This window comes from Diplotaxodon limnothrissa, linkage group LG19 (assembly GCF_057381915.1).
Source record: "Diplotaxodon limnothrissa isolate DT_005_m linkage group LG19, D_limnothrissa_male_GT1.1, whole genome shotgun sequence".
Classification (NCBI taxonomy): Eukaryota; Metazoa; Chordata; class Actinopteri; order Cichliformes; family Cichlidae; genus Diplotaxodon; species Diplotaxodon limnothrissa.
This window is the reverse complement of record NC_140614.1, coordinates 21,335,262-21,352,559: the sequence shown is the minus strand read 5'-3', so window position 1 is coordinate 21,352,559 and position 17,298 is coordinate 21,335,262. Positions and strand designations below refer to the sequence as shown.

At 42.8% G+C, this 17,298-nt stretch overlaps 1 protein-coding gene across 1 annotated transcript in view; it reads left to right on the top strand.

The window, feature by feature from the left end:
- The window catches only part of syne1b (spectrin repeat containing, nuclear envelope 1b), a 74,791-nt gene that overhangs the window by 40,315 nt on the left and 17,178 nt on the right, over positions 1–17,298 (top strand). Inside the window, exons 66-107 of the mRNA XM_085343113.1 lie at positions 73–243; positions 412–738; positions 857–1,009; positions 1,225–1,392; positions 1,518–1,694; positions 1,817–1,963; positions 2,043–2,168; positions 2,480–2,656; positions 2,934–3,199; positions 3,435–5,595; positions 5,710–6,047; positions 6,152–6,296; positions 6,383–6,601; positions 6,699–6,967; positions 7,081–7,246; positions 7,444–7,599; positions 7,708–7,860; positions 7,988–8,170; positions 8,267–8,404; positions 8,613–8,798; positions 8,938–9,060; positions 9,181–9,363; positions 9,613–9,756; positions 9,950–10,138; positions 10,380–10,520; positions 10,684–10,797; positions 11,006–11,167; positions 11,376–11,570; positions 11,697–11,873; positions 12,812–13,003; positions 13,239–13,370; positions 13,735–13,835; positions 13,981–14,134; positions 14,226–14,354; positions 14,467–14,622; positions 14,893–15,102; positions 15,322–15,423; positions 15,541–15,660; positions 15,789–15,989; positions 16,110–16,283; positions 16,721–16,852; positions 17,061–17,257. Of these exons, the coding sequence (XP_085199239.1) occupies positions 73–243; positions 412–738; positions 857–1,009; positions 1,225–1,392; positions 1,518–1,694; positions 1,817–1,963; positions 2,043–2,168; positions 2,480–2,656; positions 2,934–3,199; positions 3,435–5,595; positions 5,710–6,047; positions 6,152–6,296; positions 6,383–6,601; positions 6,699–6,967; positions 7,081–7,246; positions 7,444–7,599; positions 7,708–7,860; positions 7,988–8,170; positions 8,267–8,404; positions 8,613–8,798; positions 8,938–9,060; positions 9,181–9,363; positions 9,613–9,756; positions 9,950–10,138; positions 10,380–10,520; positions 10,684–10,797; positions 11,006–11,167; positions 11,376–11,570; positions 11,697–11,873; positions 12,812–13,003; positions 13,239–13,370; positions 13,735–13,835; positions 13,981–14,134; positions 14,226–14,354; positions 14,467–14,622; positions 14,893–15,102; positions 15,322–15,423; positions 15,541–15,660; positions 15,789–15,989; positions 16,110–16,283; positions 16,721–16,852; positions 17,061–17,257 (9,254 nt within the window). The remainder of the gene's footprint in view (positions 1–72; positions 244–411; positions 739–856; positions 1,010–1,224; positions 1,393–1,517; positions 1,695–1,816; positions 1,964–2,042; positions 2,169–2,479; positions 2,657–2,933; positions 3,200–3,434; positions 5,596–5,709; positions 6,048–6,151; positions 6,297–6,382; positions 6,602–6,698; positions 6,968–7,080; positions 7,247–7,443; positions 7,600–7,707; positions 7,861–7,987; positions 8,171–8,266; positions 8,405–8,612; positions 8,799–8,937; positions 9,061–9,180; positions 9,364–9,612; positions 9,757–9,949; positions 10,139–10,379; positions 10,521–10,683; positions 10,798–11,005; positions 11,168–11,375; positions 11,571–11,696; positions 11,874–12,811; positions 13,004–13,238; positions 13,371–13,734; positions 13,836–13,980; positions 14,135–14,225; positions 14,355–14,466; positions 14,623–14,892; positions 15,103–15,321; positions 15,424–15,540; positions 15,661–15,788; positions 15,990–16,109; positions 16,284–16,720; positions 16,853–17,060; positions 17,258–17,298) is intronic.

The following is a 17,298-nucleotide window of genomic DNA, read 5'->3' as shown; positions in this document are numbered from 1 at the left end:
TAAGTTACCCTAAGCTTTTGCCTCCTCTTTAACTTTTTCTTTGTTATGTTTACTTCTTTTTTTACTTTGCAGGAGACTATCAAACAGCTCCAGGAAGAGGTGTCTTGCATCGAAGAGGCACAGTGTGTTTTCACGACCTTCTCAGACTGGCTCAGCACAGCTCAGAATAACTTCAGCACTGTGGCTATAAGTGTTGATATAGTGGACCGCTTTGCCATGGAGAGAAAGATGAAGAAACTAGAGGTATAGTTTATTAAATAGCATCTCTTCTGCTTATACTATCTATAAAGACGTTCACAGGATTAGACCTAATACAGAAATGAATTTGTTTTTTTCTAAAGCCTGTTTACGCTGGAAGTATTATGTCACAATAGAGACATCGATCACTCATGCTAGCCCATGTCATTTCAGGCTCTTCAGGCTGACATGGAGCAGGGTCACATTTACTTAAAGGCAATGAGGGAGAAGACAGAGCGAGCAATGGCATTCTTGGAAGAGCCTGAAGCTGAGCAGCTCAAAGAGGAGGTGGGCACACGACTCTTCCAGCTTGAGGAACTTATGGCAGCTCTGCGCACAGAGCATAGCTCCCTTGAGAAGTGCATCTCCCTCTCCAAAGACTTTATGGATAAGTACAAGGCCCAGGCCCAGTGGGTGATGGAGACCAAGAACCTTTTAGCATCAAATGTAGAGCCTAAAGCTGAACTTTACCAGAAGAAGGCTCAGCTGGCAAAGTACAAGGTAACTTCATACCGCTAAATCCTTTTTAGCTTTGCACCAGTGAGAGAATGAACTTGAAAGAGAAAGAGACAACTGCGTGATTTACATGCAATATGTTTCTTCCTTGTTATGCACACAGACCATCCAGCAGACAGTCCAGTCTCATGAGTCAGCAGTGAAATCTGTCACTGAGAAAGGAGAGGCGCTGCTTGATACAGTAAACGATCCAACTATCAGCGAAAACATGAGAAGGTTGCAGGCTGATTATCAGGATCTGTGCCTGGCTGCTAAGGTATTTTTAACTGTTTCCTACTTAGATATAACTAATATAACTTGGAATGAAGGGTGTGAAATAGGTCCAATATCCTACATTTTAATCATTGCTTGTGCTATTTTTATTATAATATATGAGCAAACATTAAAAAAGTCAAACTTTGGTCCAAAGCCTATACTTTTTCAGGCGTAATTTAAAAAAAATACACAGAAATGGGGTTTTTTGTGTTTCAGGCTCAGGTCCAGAACCTTGTGGAGTGGGTGAAAGAACATGAGGATTACAACAGTGAGCTGCAGGAAGCTGAGAAGTGGCTTCTGCAGATGTCCAGTAGGCTGGTGACCTCAGACTCCATGCAGACCAGCAGTATGGAGATGGCCACTCAACAGCTTGCCAGACACAAAGTAATCAACTTCGTATTTCTTGTTCAAAGTTTCAAAGCATTGATGTTACAGTTTAAAGTAGTAGTCCAAAGTTAGCTCTGCTTTTCCTTAATTCAACAGCTTTGCTCTTGTGTCATCATTTTTAGGCTATAATGGAGGAAATAGCCAGTTTTGAGGAGCGTCTTGCCAGCTTGAAGCAGAAGGGAGAAGGTCTTGTTGCCAGTTGTACAGACCAAGTTCAAACCAAGATCAGTCAGCAGGTCCAGGCTCACATACAGGGAACCAGTGATAGCTACTCTGCAATCTGCAGTACTGCCCAACGTGTGAGTAATTGAAGACGAAGACCATACTCTTTTGTTTCTCGAGTGTTTTGTTTAAAAAAAAAAAAAAGGAAAGCAAATCAAAACTGAAGGATAAAGTATGTAATGCAAAACATATTCCACAGGTCTACCAGAGTCTGGATCGGGAACTGCAGAAACATGTTAATCACCAGGACACATTGCAGCAGTGTCAAACGTGGCTCTCTACTGTACAAGAGGAGCTTCAGCTCAATGATCAGGGACCATCTGGTCTGCAGGAAGCACTGAAGCAGGTATTTAGCACTGCACAGTTTTTCAGTCTTTCAGTTATTTTTCTATAACTTATTTTGATTATTACTTTTGCAAACACAGGTGAAGCACTACAGAGCACTTCAGGAGCAGGCCAGCACTTACCTAGACCTGGTTTGCTCTGTGTGTGACCTGTCCGATGACGCCGTAAGAGTGACAGCTGCGGAGGTCCAGCAAGTCAAACTCACGGTCGGTATCTTTTTTACCTCCTGTTGCAACATAAAAGTGGATATAAAGTGTGGATATATAATCATAATATAGGTAATAGTCACTCTATTTTGCAATAAGCTCGACCAATTTTTTTGGTATGTTGAAGAACTTCAGACCAAGTGCAAAATATTGTAGCATACTAAAGCAACTTGGCTGTTAATTAAGCAATTACTCAGTATATGCTTTAATAAGGCATGCAGTGTGCTAGTGCAGACACATATACACTTTAAAATGAATCATCTTGCAAGTATTGTACTGACCATAGAAAGATTTACCATGTGTTTGTGCAGATAGAGGAACGGATGTCCAGTGCTCAAGAGCTTTCAGAGGGCTGGAGAGAGATCAAGGAACAGAAGCAAGACCTAACCAGCCTGTTCCAGGACATGGAGCAGCAGCTTCTCAGCCTCTCCAGAAGGCCAGCAGAGCTGGAGACCAAGATAGCACAAAACATGCTGTCACAAGCCAAGGTAGGATACACTATCATAATCATCAGTCCTTCATTAATGCACAGATAGGTTTACTCTTTTTCAATAATAACTATCAAGTATCCCTTGCTTCTGTACTTATATTTCTAAATTAGGTTTTACTGTATGTTTTCACTTGCTTTTTAACCATACAGCACAGTGAATCTTGATCTGTTCCCTTGTGATTGCAACATTTGTGGCCTGGGTTTTGATGGGATTAAAGTGAGATCTGCTTGGTATTTGGAAGTATTTCCGGTGACCATTCCCTATACTCACTCAGGAATGCAGCCAGCAACTTCAGTCTAAACAGAGTATCCTGACCAAGATGACTGAAACCGTGAGCAGATTAACAGGCGCCCAAGAGTCTCCAGAGCATGCAGAGCTTGACCGTCTGAGCCATTCCTGGCTCGAGCTCTGTCACCAGGCCAACAAGCTCCAGAGCCAGAGAGAGGAAGATCTGCAGAGGTCTAAAGAATACCATGAGTGTATCGCTGCAGTGGAGGTGCTGTTTGAACAGGTGTCCAAAGAGTGGGACAATTTGGCCAGGTGTGTTTTTATATGAACTATACTTCAATTCAGGAATAACACAGCTTTTGAAAATTAAATTTACATTTAACTTGGGAGGTAAATATTGTCTTCTGGGCAGAAACTGTCGAGAATAATTGTTCATCAAAAATAGAGTTTTTTTCCTAGAGTTGAATTTCAGCTCCGTAATCAAGAAAATGTAATCTTTATGTGTCCACAAATTTAAGGAAATGTTTTTTTGTGTGTGTGTTCACAGAACGGATGCCGAAAGTTCATCTCAGCATTTGGAGGCCTTGAGGAAGCTTGCAATAACTCTTGAAGAGCAAAAAGGCACTCTTGAGGACCTCAAGGATCAGAAACAGAAAGTCATCCAGCATTTGAACTTGGATGACAAAGAGCTGGTTAAAGAGCAGATCAGCCACTTTGAGCAGCGGTGGTCTCAGATGCAAAACCTAATTGAAAGAAAAATCCAAGACTCAGTCGTGACCCTAGAGGATATGCATCAAGTGGAGGCCCGTCTGAAAGAGGCTCGAGATTGGGCTGAAGAGCAGCAGCCTGCCCTGTCTGAGGCCATGAAAATGAGTCCTCCTCCTGAGCTAGCTCAGAGCTTTCTCTTTGATCACCTGAGCATCTGCAGTGAGTTGGAGGTGAAGCAGCTCCTCCTGGCTCAGGCCATGGCCGACGCTGACAGGGTGTTAGCGCGGCTGGGCCTCAGTGAACGACAGCATCTGCAGCAGCTGATTTCCGACACACAATCTGAGGTAGAATCTTTGAGTGTGAAGGTGACGCAGCGCAGAAAACACCTCAGCAAAGCTTTTACTGAGAGGACACAGTTCCTGATGGCTGTAAGTCAGTCCATCTCCTGGGTCCAACAGAATGAGAAGAAGGCTCAGGCAGAAGAGTACATTGCTTTGTTACCTGATGACCTAGCCAAGCAGGTCAGAACCTGTCGCAACATCCAGAGCAGTCTGAAGGCCTATCAGAGCGAGCTGACATCCCTCTGGTCTCAGGGGAGAGACCTGATGAGGGATGCGAGTGAGGAAGAAAGGAATGAGATTCTCACAAAGCTGCAGGAGCTGCAAAGTATCTTTGACAAAACCCTTCATAGATGTGGCCAGAAACTTCAAGAACTTGAAAAAGTGCTTATCTCTAGGAAGTATTTCAAGGCTGATTTAGAGAAAATATGCCAGTGGTTGAAGCAAGCTGATATAGTCACCTTTCCTGAAATAAACTTGATGGTTGGAGATGCTGAACTGGAAGCACAGTTGCTGAAGTATCAACAAATAGTTGAGCAGGCAATTGAGTATGAGAACCTCCTCCTAATTGTCCAAAGAGCTGGCCAGGAAATATTGCCGACTCTGAATGAAGTTGACCACTGCTATTTAGATGAAAAACTTAACACCCTTCCTCAGCAGTATAACAGCATATTAGCACTAGCCAAAGAGAAACAGGAGAAAATCCAGCAGGCCATTATTACAAGGAACGAGTACAAGTCTTTCATAGATATCACTCACAAAGCACTGAAAGAACTTGAGGAACAGTATAATAATCTGGGGACTCAGCCGGTAGGCTTGCAAACAGAAGAAGTTGTCAGCCTGCAGAGTGATTACAAAGCAATTCAGAAAGATCTGAGCAACCTGGGTCTAGCAGTGAGTGAACTGAACCAGAAGAAAGAGGGATTTCGTAGCACTGGCCAGCCGTGGCGCCCGGAGGAAATGACCCAGCTCGTGAGCCTGTACAATGGACTGAAGAGGTTGGTGGAACAGAAAGTGGAGCATCTGGACGAAACCTTGGAGTCGTTTGAGGACCACAAGGCGATGGCTATGCAGGTTGACTCTGAGTTAAAGGCCACAAAAGAGCAGCTGGTTAAAGTGAATGCAGAAACGCAGTCTGCTGAGGAGAGGCTAAAGAACTACCATGCTCTGGCAGGGAGTCTCCAGAGCGCCAACTCTCATTTGTCAAGACTCATGGAGCAGATGGACACTCTTGCTCCTCGTGTGGACCAAGCAGCCCATGATGCCTCGAAAGAGCAAGTGGTGCTCTGGCAAGAGGAGCTGCAATCCTTACAAGCTGCAGTAGGGGAGCTGATCGAAGAATGTGAGAACAGGTTTATCCAAAGCAAAGACTTTGAGACGGAGATGAAAAGGACCCTGGACTGGCTGCAGCTAGTCAGGGATGATCTTGACTGTGCTGTGATTGTGGATGTCAGGGTGGAGAAGGTCCAGGAGGAGATCAGGAAGCAGCAAATCATGCAAGAAGAAGTGCAGTCCAGGCTGAGAATTGTGGCTGCTCTCAGCAGCAGGGAAAAGCAGGAGTTTATCAGTGCCAATGAGCTTGTCCCAGCCCACGTAGATACAAGTCTTGAAGAAATGGCAAAGCTACAGGCAGATGTTCAGAAGGCACTGACTGCCAAACAGGTGGGAACATCTTTAGTGAATGTAAATGTTTCATTTTTGAAGTTGTTAGCTGTTCAGTGAATTAGATCGACGTTTCCTTTTCATATTTTTCTCATTTGATTTTTTTTGATTAAGATTACTCTGGAGGAAGCCTTGGTGTTGTGTCAGAAATACCACTTCAGGATGCAAGCAGCGTGCGAGTGGCTCGAAGATGCCGTATCTTTCCTGCAGCAAGCTAGCTTGGGTGTGGATGTGGAGAACTATGAAGAGTGTCTGAGGCAGCAGGCAGATATCATGGCCACAGAGCAGGAGTTTCTCAGCCACCTAGAGGAACTGCAAACCCTCCTTCCTCAGCTGGAGAAACTGGTCAACCCTACTGCTAAAGAGCAGCTACGGGTGAGTGTGGAGTCGGCAAAGCAGAGAGGCGTGGAGGTTCGAGATCAGCTCCAGTGTCACCAGGAAGTCCTTCACAGGTAATAAGAAAAGAGTCCGATCATGCAATCTGCCCTTTATCTGCAGTTTATTGTTGGTCTTTTATAGTGGTACTTTATACTTGAATATATTCTGTTTTTCTCAGCTGTGTGGCCCAGTGGAAGTCATACCAGGAAGCAAGGCAGACTGTCATTGAGCTTATGAATGAGGCTGAGAAGAAACTGACTGAATTTTCTACTGCAAAGGCAGCCACAAGCCAAGAGGCTGAAGACAAGCTAGGCAGTCACAGAGTATGATAGCCTATAATATTATTTTATTCAATAGGTGGTGCTTCTGTGAATGCTTCATGCTACTGACATTCTTTCAATTTTTTCAGTCCCTTGTATCTCTGGTGAATGGCTTCCAAGAGAAGCTGAGTGGTTTAGAGGAACAGGCAGCTCAGCTGGAGCTGGTGGGGAGTGACGCCAGCAAGGCCACCATCAGTCGCTCCATGACCACTGTGTGGCAGCGGTGGACACGATTACGCAGTGTAGCACGGGGACGGGAGAGAGTACTTGAGGACACCGCACAGGAATGGAGGACTTTCAGAGAGAAGGTACACTGCAGCCAATGGGGAGAAATAATATTTTGCTAAGTATGGAAAAATAAAGATTTGCAGTAGAAAACATCTATACTTATGTTTCTTTATATAGATGATGAAGGTTAAAGCGGTCTGCGATGAGCTCCAAAGTCGTTTCCCTGACAGTGCTGTGGAGAAGGCTTCCAAAGCCACTCTGCAGTCTCTGTTAGACCAGCATGACTTGTTGAGCCAAGACTTGGAGCGGGAACTGTCATCCCTGATGCTGCTGCGCCAGTACGCACTCAGTCTGCTGCATGATGTGGAAGTGCCTTCACCAACAAATGGACAAGATGAGCTGCCCAGCCTGAAGGAGATCAGAGCTGTACAAGACCGAATGGAAAGGTAGGAGGATGAGAAACTTTAAACAAGTCCATCTGTAGCGATCAGAGATGAAAAAGTGCGATCTATGTTGCTGTTCAGAATATAAGATGAATTAATTATCTATTTGTCTTCAGCCTTTTGACACAGTCCAGGACCAAAAGAGCTCAGGCAGCTCAGGAGCTGAGGGACAGAGAGGAAGTGGAGAAGGAACTTAGTGTTGTAAAAGCCTGGATACAGGAGACCAGGGAACTTCTTCTCAATCCCACTCCAGACATTGATTCTCTGTTGCAGGAGCTTGAGGTATATCTGCCATCTAAAATCTGTCGTCTACACAGAGAAATGTCCAATTTGTGAATTAAATATGTCTGAAAAGAACACTGTTGCTCACACTATACCTCGACTAAGTCTCCAAAATATTCTGTTCTCTAATGGCCAATATCAGTGAAAGTGTTTGATGCCAAAAAAGGCTAAATAGGTCTTCTCTTTATTGCGCATAGGTTGTGCATGGAGATGTGATCACTTATTGTCAGAATGTGGATAAATTAGCAGAGCAACAACAGAGCAAGTACCTGGACCTCTACACTATACTCCCTTCAGAAATCTCCATGCAACTAGCAGAGGTCTCACTTGCTCTGGGTGCTATTGAGGATCAGGTACTCTACAACACACACAGCCCTGAATATAAACTAGACATCAATGGGCATCGGTCATATTTGTAGCATTTGTCACTTCTGTCACTTCTTTTCTCATCTATTTTCCAGGTTCTTTCCAAGGAGAGAGAAAATCAGAAAACCAGAGAAATAAAGGAGGACTTCAGCTCCAGAATCCATGACATGTCAGAGAAACTCAAAGCCATCTCCACTAAATTTAAGGAAAAATCTCCTGATGTTGACCATGCCAAAGAAGAGGTCAAGGTAGAATGCTTACTTTGTGTTTGATCGTATTTTATGTGTTGTTGATAAAGGAAACTCTAAAATTACACTTTTTTTCATTGAGAACAATGATTGATATAAACTTTTATGCACCGATTTTTTTTCTCAGAGTCTTTTTGAAGACTTGGATACCTGCGGTCGCACTCTTGCAGAGCTCGATGCAGCTGTACAAGAGTTTGGCCGCAGAAACCCCCTGCTGGCCAAACAGCTAAGTGATGCCATCAGCAAGCTGTCAGAAATGCATCATCACACATCAAGACTAGCAGACTGTAGAAACAACTGGCTCAAAAAGGTTTGTTTGTAAACCTTTATATAACAATAAGTTATATAAGTCCAACATAGTAATAAAGGTAAAGAGAGTTTACATTTTCTTATTGTGGCTTTTCAGGCTGTCTGTTATTTAGATGAGTATAATGAGATGCTGGACTTCATTGTGAGGTGGTCAGAAAAAGCCAAAAGCCTGGTGAGGGCAAACATCATCTGGAACTCCTCTGTTCATCTGCAGGAACAGATACGGATGTACCAGGTGAGTTGGCGTGTTTTTTAAAGTGTTATTAGTCTCTCTAAAAAAGCAAAATCTAAATGGGTGGACATGGCTTGAGCTGGATTGATGCATATACACGTAAACGTGGTCACATTTAGTCATAAATGGGTTCTGTTTTTTTGTCTATGGCAAAGTTAGCTGTTGTACGAAACAATGCTGTGACCACTAACCTTTCTCTTTCTGTACTCAGGCTGTCCTGCGTGAGTCTCGAGAGCTCCACGGGGACCTTGAATCCATGGCAGAGAAAGTAGAGCTTCTATCTGAGGTGCTGCAGGTCGAGTCTATGAGCCAGCAGGTTTGTGAGCTCAGTCGACACACCGAGGAGCTTCAGCAAAGCATCAAGACACGACTGCAGAGTCTGCAGGATGCAGACAAGGTACAGAAAAATAAAAGATTTTGTTTTTGTTTCACTTGTTAAGATTTTTGATAATCTCTATTTTAGTTTAAAATCATGTTTTACTAGTAGAATTTACCCAAAGGAGCATTAATACTCGTAGCACTTTGTCTGTCTTCAGAGTATGGAAGCCCTGGAGTATGAAGTGAAGGCCCTCCATGTTGCTCTGGAGCAGGTCCAAGCTACACTGACTTCACCAGAGTTGGCACGCCAGAGCCTCAAAGAACAGCTGGCTCAGAGACAGGTAACCAACAAATATGAATGCCTTTTATTTATTTATTGTTAATAAAGAGCCTCAAATGTTCACTTTTCATCTTGTGTATTTTAAACATTTTCATACAATATTAACTTTACATTTTTACAGCGTCTGCTGGCGGATATGGAGAGCTTCAAGCAGCAGGTTCAGGCCGTGCAGCTGTGTCAGAGTGCACTGCAGGTCCCAGAGGAGGTGATGCCTAACCTTGCTATCTGTCGCACAGCTCTGCGCCTGCAGCAAGAAGCCAGTCACTTGCAGCATGTAGCTATTCAGCAGTGCAACATCTTACAGGTACAGGGGGACGCTGCTGCTGCAGCACAATAACGTCAACACTGTATTCACAGAAAATATGCAACAATGCTGGGTACTGATAGAAAGTTACTTGACACCTTTAAGGTGTGTTTTGAGTCCTTTCAAAGTTGTCACCAAAGTTTCTTTCAATTTTTAATACGCACTGGATTTGAAAAGTTTACTCTTTTTACATTCTGAGATTTAACGAATTATGTAATATTAAAACTTATTTCACTTCACTTTTTTCAGGAGGCAGTGGTGCAGTACGAGCAGTATGAACAGGAAGTCAGAGATCTACAGGGGCTGATAGAGGAAGCGCACCGGGTCATTCAGGACAGACCAATCCCCACCAACAACATCCAGGAACTGCAAGCCCAGATCCTACACCATGAAGTACAGTACTTTAACTCTTTCACTTTGCCCGTCTTTCTTCTTAAGAAAAACAGGAGCCTACTGTGTGAACATGTGCTGTATTCACTGCTGTATTTGTTATTTTGATTAAAAAAATCCTGATATCTGCTTGTCTTTCATACTGAGCTTTATATGTAACCCATAACTGCTGTGTGTATTTTGTATTTTTGACTAGGAACTTGCCCAAAAGATCAAAGGTTACCAGGAGCAAATCGCCTCACTCAACTCAAAATGCAAAATGCTGGCAGTGAAGGCCAAGCACGCCACCATGCTCCTGACAGTGACTGATGTAGAGGGTCTGCCTGAGGATCTCCAGGAGATGGATGGGGAGAAATCAAAGAAATCTGCAGCTCAAGCTGTCGTGGTAAGAGAACATCATGCACAACATAATGTGCTGATGGCTATAAAGTTTGTGCTGGATAATAAACAAATATGTTGACCTATTCTACTGTTTAAAGCTTTAGCATAGCCCGGATATTTTTCTTTAATTCGCTCCTGACAGGTCTATTGTGGAGCTTTTACTTTTATCTACGCCTTTCCTATGCATCATCTTTTCCGATTTACCTTGCATGTCTGCTCTTCTGTTTTCCTGCATGGTGTGCCAGATGACAGCTGGACGCTGTCACACCCTGCTGTCACCTGTAACTGAGGAGTCTGGTGAGGAGGGCACTAACAGCGAGATCTCTTCTCCTCCTGTGTGCCGTTCTCCTTCTCCCATAACTCACACTGAAGCAACTGTAACCAAGGTTTCAGCCTTCTCTCTTCTTTTTGTTCGAAGTTGCTGAGTAAAAAGATTCTCTTGTGTAGTGTAGATGACATTAGATTTGCATCTTCGTGCAAGTATTTCTGTCTGGTTACTATCCATTTAATAACGTAACTTCTGATGACACCCTTTAAATTTCCCTTTAGATGGGACGAGGGACACTCACAAGAGCTCCCATTCAAGAACTGTATGACCCAACCTTTGAGTCTGTGGCCAACTTAGATGACCTGCAGCGCTCCTGGGAGAGTTTAAAGAATGTGGTATGTGAAAGTCTTCATCTTCATGCTTTTTTAATAAAAAATGTCGATTACGAGCACGTAGATTTGAACATTTTTTAATAAAACACTATTTTCAGCAACTAGAAACAATGTTATGAATTTGGTATTTGATTATTCCTTGTTAATGGTTATCATTACTAGTGTATGAATGGTATTTCAGACCTTTTTTATACTCTGTTTTGTCTTACAGATCAGTGAGAAGCAAAGATCTTTGTATGAAGCTCTCGAGAAGCAGCAGCATTACCAGGGTTCACTCCAATCAATCTCTTCCAAGATGGAGGCGTTAGAAGCCAAACTCAGTGAGCCTCTGGAGGGAGATAAAAGTCCGGATAGCCACATAAAGGCACATAAGGTTTGTCACATACAGAAAGGGCTTGCATATTGTGAAGATTAGAGAGCTGAGTTGAGGAAAGTCAGACTTGTCGAAGATGTATTTATCACCTTGTTTTGAATCTTTAATATTATTTTTATAGGATTATGGTATTTTGTGTAAACATTACATCACTATCTCAGTTCTTGCTTGTAAACTGAGTAGGCTAACTTTTGGTTGTTTTGTAAAGGGTCTGATAGAAGAGATTCAGAGTGCGCAGGAAGAAATAGACCGGCTGCAGACAAGCTTCACGGAAGATTTGGCCACTGATGCTGTGGACTCAGACATGGCTGACCAGCTGGCCATGCAGTCCTCCCTTGCTGTGTTAGCTGAGAGGATGGCCACCATCCACATGAAAGCCTCAGGGAAACAACAATTATTAGAGGTATTTTTTGCAAAAATCATATCAAATAGTAGAAATAGTTGTTTTATTAATTAATCAAACGTTATTTCTCGAATACCAACTTAGAAAGTTGTTATAATAACTCAAATTGGATGTGGCATCCTTCAGGAGCGTGTCAGTGACCGCCTGGAGGGTCAGCTTCAGGAACAGGCCGTACAGCTCTATCACACCCAGGCAGATGAACTGGACCAGTGGTTGGGCAAAATGCGCAGTGCTGTATTGTCCCTCCTTGAACCTAAACTTCCAGAGGAGACAGATATGGAGAATCAACTGGCTGAATGTCAAGTAAGAGTTCCCCCTGCTGTTCACCTGCAGTAATGCAGCCTCAAACACTGCTGTACTTGAGAATATTAATGGATTTGTGAATATAAATGTGGGGTTAATTAATAATGCATGTCACAGGAAATTTTCAGAAATGACAGGTGGATGTCTGGGATTACTTTTTAGATGCTCAGGGATTTTTTTCTGAGCACACTAGTGCAAATCAGATTTGTCAGTGGATTTTTACCTACGTCTCATCTTTCAGTATTTTGTCCTTATTACACATGGATCATTTCAGGGGGTCAGGGGCCTTTCAGTGAGTAAACAAGCGTATTAGAGGAGTAATAGGGACCTTCACATGGCTGGACCTAAGTGACTGTAGCACTAGTCTTAAGCAGATTATGCAGATTTCTCTGTGCAACAGGGGCATGTTAGAAGCCTAGGGCTGTGTAGTCAGAGCTCGCTACCTGGATTGGTGCTCGGGACAAAGCTGCTAGAATATCCAAGTAGGGGAATCCTAGAGTACAGGGAGTGTAGGATAGCAGGGTGGGAAGCGATTCTCTGCTGTAGAATAACATGCAGACTCTAACGATTGCAAAGGAATGTCAGTAATATCAAAAAACAAATGTTTCTTTAAACATCTGGATAGTCTTTACTGATGGGCACTGACAGCTGGTCTGGAATTAGAATGGTGTTCTACACAGACAAACTGGTTTGTAAGTTGAGGGGGAGCATGTATGCTGAAGAGCACGGAGCCTGAAGGATTAGCGGTAATATGTTGCACAGGAGGCAAGGCCGAAGAGGTGGGCCAAGGATGAGAGCCGTCCCTGTCCTTTGGACAGGGAAAGCTGCTGGTGAAGGGGGTTCATCCATAGCTGGAGAGTCTGTCGTGTAGATGGAGGAGCTCCTGTAGGCGGTGAAACACGATGTTTGATCTGGCGTCTCTCCTCCTACTGCTGCAGAACATGCTGCTGGAGATTGAAGAGAAGGTGCTGGCCCTCTCAGAGCTGTCAGTTCACAGTGAGAACTTGCTGCGGGGAGGCCGCACAGACACTAGAGAGGAAGCTGAACATTTGGCGAGAAAGTTACGCACACTGAAGGGTGGTTTGTTGGAGCTGCAGAGGATGCTACAGGACAAACAGAGTAACATCCAGGTGAGGTTGCTGCATGGGCTAAATGTTGTCATCTGCTAATGTGTGTGCATGTAGTGCAGAATATTTGACTCTGTGTTTGGTCCTCACTGTGACTACCATATTTGCAAAGTTTGCACTGGTGTATTTATCAGCAATGGGTCTACAACAAATGCACATGTAAATTTTGAATTGTTGTATTTGATAATACTACTTTTTCTGAAGCATTTGTCTTATATCTAACTTTCTGATCCGACAGGGTTCTCTGCAGGAGCAGGAAGACAGTGAATCAGACTCCAGCCTCTCTCAGAGTCCCAGTGTACAAGATTGGCTGGCCCAGGCCCGAACCACACGAACCCAACAGCACCAAGACAGTCTTCAGAGACAGAAGGTGATTTTCTTTTTTTAACCTTCATTAAGTTCAGTATAGACTTAAATACACGTTCTTACATAGTTTGTCATTGGATTTCTTTGACTATTACCCAGGAATGCACAATAAATGTTCTTATCTTAATGTTGATGACAAACTTTAATTTGTCTTTTGGGTCAGTCCTCATCTGTGAGTTGAATGTAAAAAGGAGTGAGTGTGCAATAAATGACATGTCCCCACAGGAGCCAAAAATATGTGCTTCTCACCAAAACATGTGTATCCCTAAGGGTCTAACAAGCATTTGTATAAATAACTTCATAAATGTTTCTTTGTGATGCCACATACAGTCTAACACTGTTGTTTTGTTGCTTGTTTTCTACTGTAGGAACTGGAAGAGCAGCTTGCAGAGCAGAAAAAGCTTCTTCAGTCAGTTGCCAGCAGAGGAGAGGAGATCCTCATCCTGCAGGCTTCACCCAGCAGTGCCAGGTCTCTTAATAACAGTTATATTATACATGAATAATAATTAACTGAATAATAAAATATGAAGTATATGTATGAGGTTCATTCTTATGGCAGAATATAAATGTAAGTAATGTAACAGAGCACTAATTTATTCTCTGTCATCCTGCAGTATGACAGAACCATTTTCACCGGCAGCCTTGGCTCAAAGGGAAACGCAGGCTGGGCGGGAGCAGATGAGGCAGAGATGGGAGAGTCTGAGACTGGAGCTCAAAACTAAACTCCAGCTCCTGCAGAAAACCCTGGAGCAGGACCACAAGCAGCCAGTACATATCCCTGTGTTTTTAATTCCTGTTAGCATACACTCAATAGAAAAAAAAAAATCAGAGTGTTTAATATGTATTTTTTGTCCTTTAGGTTTTTTCGAGAGCTTCCCGTGTGTCCACATCTGGGCCGGTGTTTAAAGGAGACACCCAGGCTGACAGGTCCTCTCTGAAGACTCTGTACGATAGCTTCAGGCAAACAGTAGAAGACGTCACCCCGCAGGTTTAGCATATCTGTTATTATATTGTAATGCAATGTTGGAAATGCAACTTTTTATTTCAAGCATGTGGTCTCAATGAAAACGTACATTCTTCCCATGTACATGTGTATGTAGCCTGGTGGTGGTGAGACACAGGTGGCGCAGATGGAACAACAGCTCTACACAGCTGTGTCATCCACCTCCTCCTGGCTGGATAATGTGGAGAACAACGTCTTCTCTGGCTCAGTGCTGCTGGCTGAAAATGCAGAGACCCAGCTACAAAAGCAGGAGGTACAATTGGCCTTATTTGTGGAGCTTCAGTAAATATTGCAGGAAATCTGAAATGAATAAATCACATGATCAGAAGGGTTAAATGGTAACGTCTACACCAGCATGCGGCTAAAGTTCTGGGTGGGAAGCATGGTGCTGGTGCATAAAAATAAAGCTATGTCATTTTAACTGCAGTGTTACACCGTCAATCAAAATGCTTTCCCATATTACAGATTTCACCTTGTAATTATTTAGTATAAATCAAGCTGATGATTCTGACCTCTTCTGCAGACCTTGGAGAACGATGTGAGGCATATGACGGAGGAGGTGAAGCTCAGCCAAACTCTGCTCACTTCATCTTCAGCGTTAAGGCACGAAGAACAAGTACTTTTGGAAGACAACCTTAACTGCCTCAAAGAGAGATTAGGAGCTCTGGGTTGTGCTCTGGGACAACGCTGTGACCAAATGAGGAGCAGAGCACATGAACTCACATCCTATCAGGTTTGCCTCATATTGTGCTTTTTGTTTTTCAAGCCCTTTAATGTTTGACGATTTAAAGAGACAGCCGCTGGGGAAATGCTTCTTTTTATTAAGTTAAGCCACTGTTGCAGAAGACAAAGACAAGCCTATAGGAAACAACATTTATATCTTTATATTATGAAACCAGACATGCTTGCATTTTGTCTTAATTTCCTATAAATGACCTCGTGTCTTACACAGACTGAATTGCAGCTTCTTCAAACTGCTTTAATTGAGACCAAATGCCAGATACTGCAAGCCCTAGCTGGAGCAATGGATAGACCAGCGTCAAAACAACTGGAGGTAATGCAAGAGTTGACTAATATTCCTCCTGAAGCTTTAACCATCTTCCATTAAAGCTTGCAGAAAACAAGAACATTACTGTGAATGTCTTTAATACATCTAATCGGTTTCTCTCAGGTCATTGCCAGTGCAGAGGAGAGCCTGAAAGACTTTGAACAAAGAATCACAGAACTTAAAACCAGAGGATCAGCACTGCACGCGGATCAGATCTCAACAAACAAACTGCTCAAACTACAGGTAACATACATGATTGATGGCTCACGGAGAAATCATCAATTTGGTTTTACTTCTGAATGTACAGTGAAGAAATTACCGTCAAATTCAAAAGATGCACAACCGGAAACTGATTTTTTGTGTTTTTCCAGGATTCTTATGAGGAGCTGGTGATGACAGTGGGTTCCCGGCGCAGTGGGCTGAACCAGAACATGGCACTGAAGGAGCAGTATGAACGTGCTCTGCAGGACCTGAAAGACCTGGTGGACACAGCTAAAGACAAGATGGCTGCCGATCAGAGAATTATTGCCAGCTCTGTGGAGGAAGTCCAGAATCACCTGGACAAACATAAAGTATAGTCACCTGCTAAATCCTTTAGGCTTAAAGAATCAACAAGGTTACGTGTTGAACCCAATTTGTTGTGATGCAGGAGACAAATAGAGCTGATCGTCTTTGTTTCTGGCCTCTTTTAGGAGTTCTTCCAGGGTCTAGAGTCCCATATGATTCTAACGGAAACATACTTCAGGAAGATCAGTGGCCTGATGCTTCCCAAAGAAAACCAAGCCTTGGAAGAGACACTAGCTGAGGCTCAGAGAGTCCTCAAAGAGGCACACAGTAAAGGAGTTGAACTGGAGTGTATCCTAGAGGTAGGTGAAGGAGTATATATGCCATATTTGTGTAAAAGGAAGGTTAACATAGTCACAAAAATTCTGATAACGGATAATTTTGTGACCAGTTCCAAGTGTGGTTGGTTTAACTGTATCTTATTACATGTAGATATAATAGATATGACATGTTTAATGAAAGACATTTACTTAGTTTTTAAATGTTATATATTAGAACATCACTAGCTATATAAACACATTTTTAAAAGCCTTTTAATTACCTTGAAAAAAATTACATATTAAAGTTGGTAGCTATGAGAGTTGGAGTTGTACTGTAGGACAAAAAATCAAATTAATGGTAAAGTTAAAAAAATATTATTATAGTTACATAGTAACAAGTGTGCTGATTAAAAGAGCAAAGATGTACTTGTCAGACGACTGAATTTTAAATATTTATTTATAATAATGTTTATTTTCAGACTTGGTGCCGTTTGGTGCAGGACTACCAGAGTCTGAACCAACATCTGGAGGCTGTTGAAGAAAGTATTCCTTCTGTTGGTCTGGTTGAAGAAACTGAAGAAAGGCTTATTGACAGAATATCATTATACCAGGTACAATGTCACATGAGCTCAGGTGTAAATTTACTACATCGGGCTAATTGTTTAGCTGTGACAAAGGAAGAAGCCACTTAAATTCTCTTACATGCTGATTAAGCTTTAAAGAAAGGTTCAAGTCAAAATGGGCTTCCTGTCTTTGCTGCAAAGTAGAAAAATATATTTATCTAGCTGGAAACACATTTTCTTCTTCTTCTTTGCAAAGGGTCTGAAGGGGAGACTAGCGGAGCACCAGCACAAGCTCTACCAGGTGTTGGATGAAGGTAAACATCTGTTACTGTCAGTGTGCTGCCCCTCGCTGGAGAATCAGCTCGCACTCTTGGGGGAACACTGGCTCAACAACGCTGCCAAGGTCAACAAGGAGTTACAACGCCTCGAGGCTATTCTGAAACACTGGACCAGGTCAGAAAGACTTCAAAAATAAGGACTGTTTCTTAGGCTTT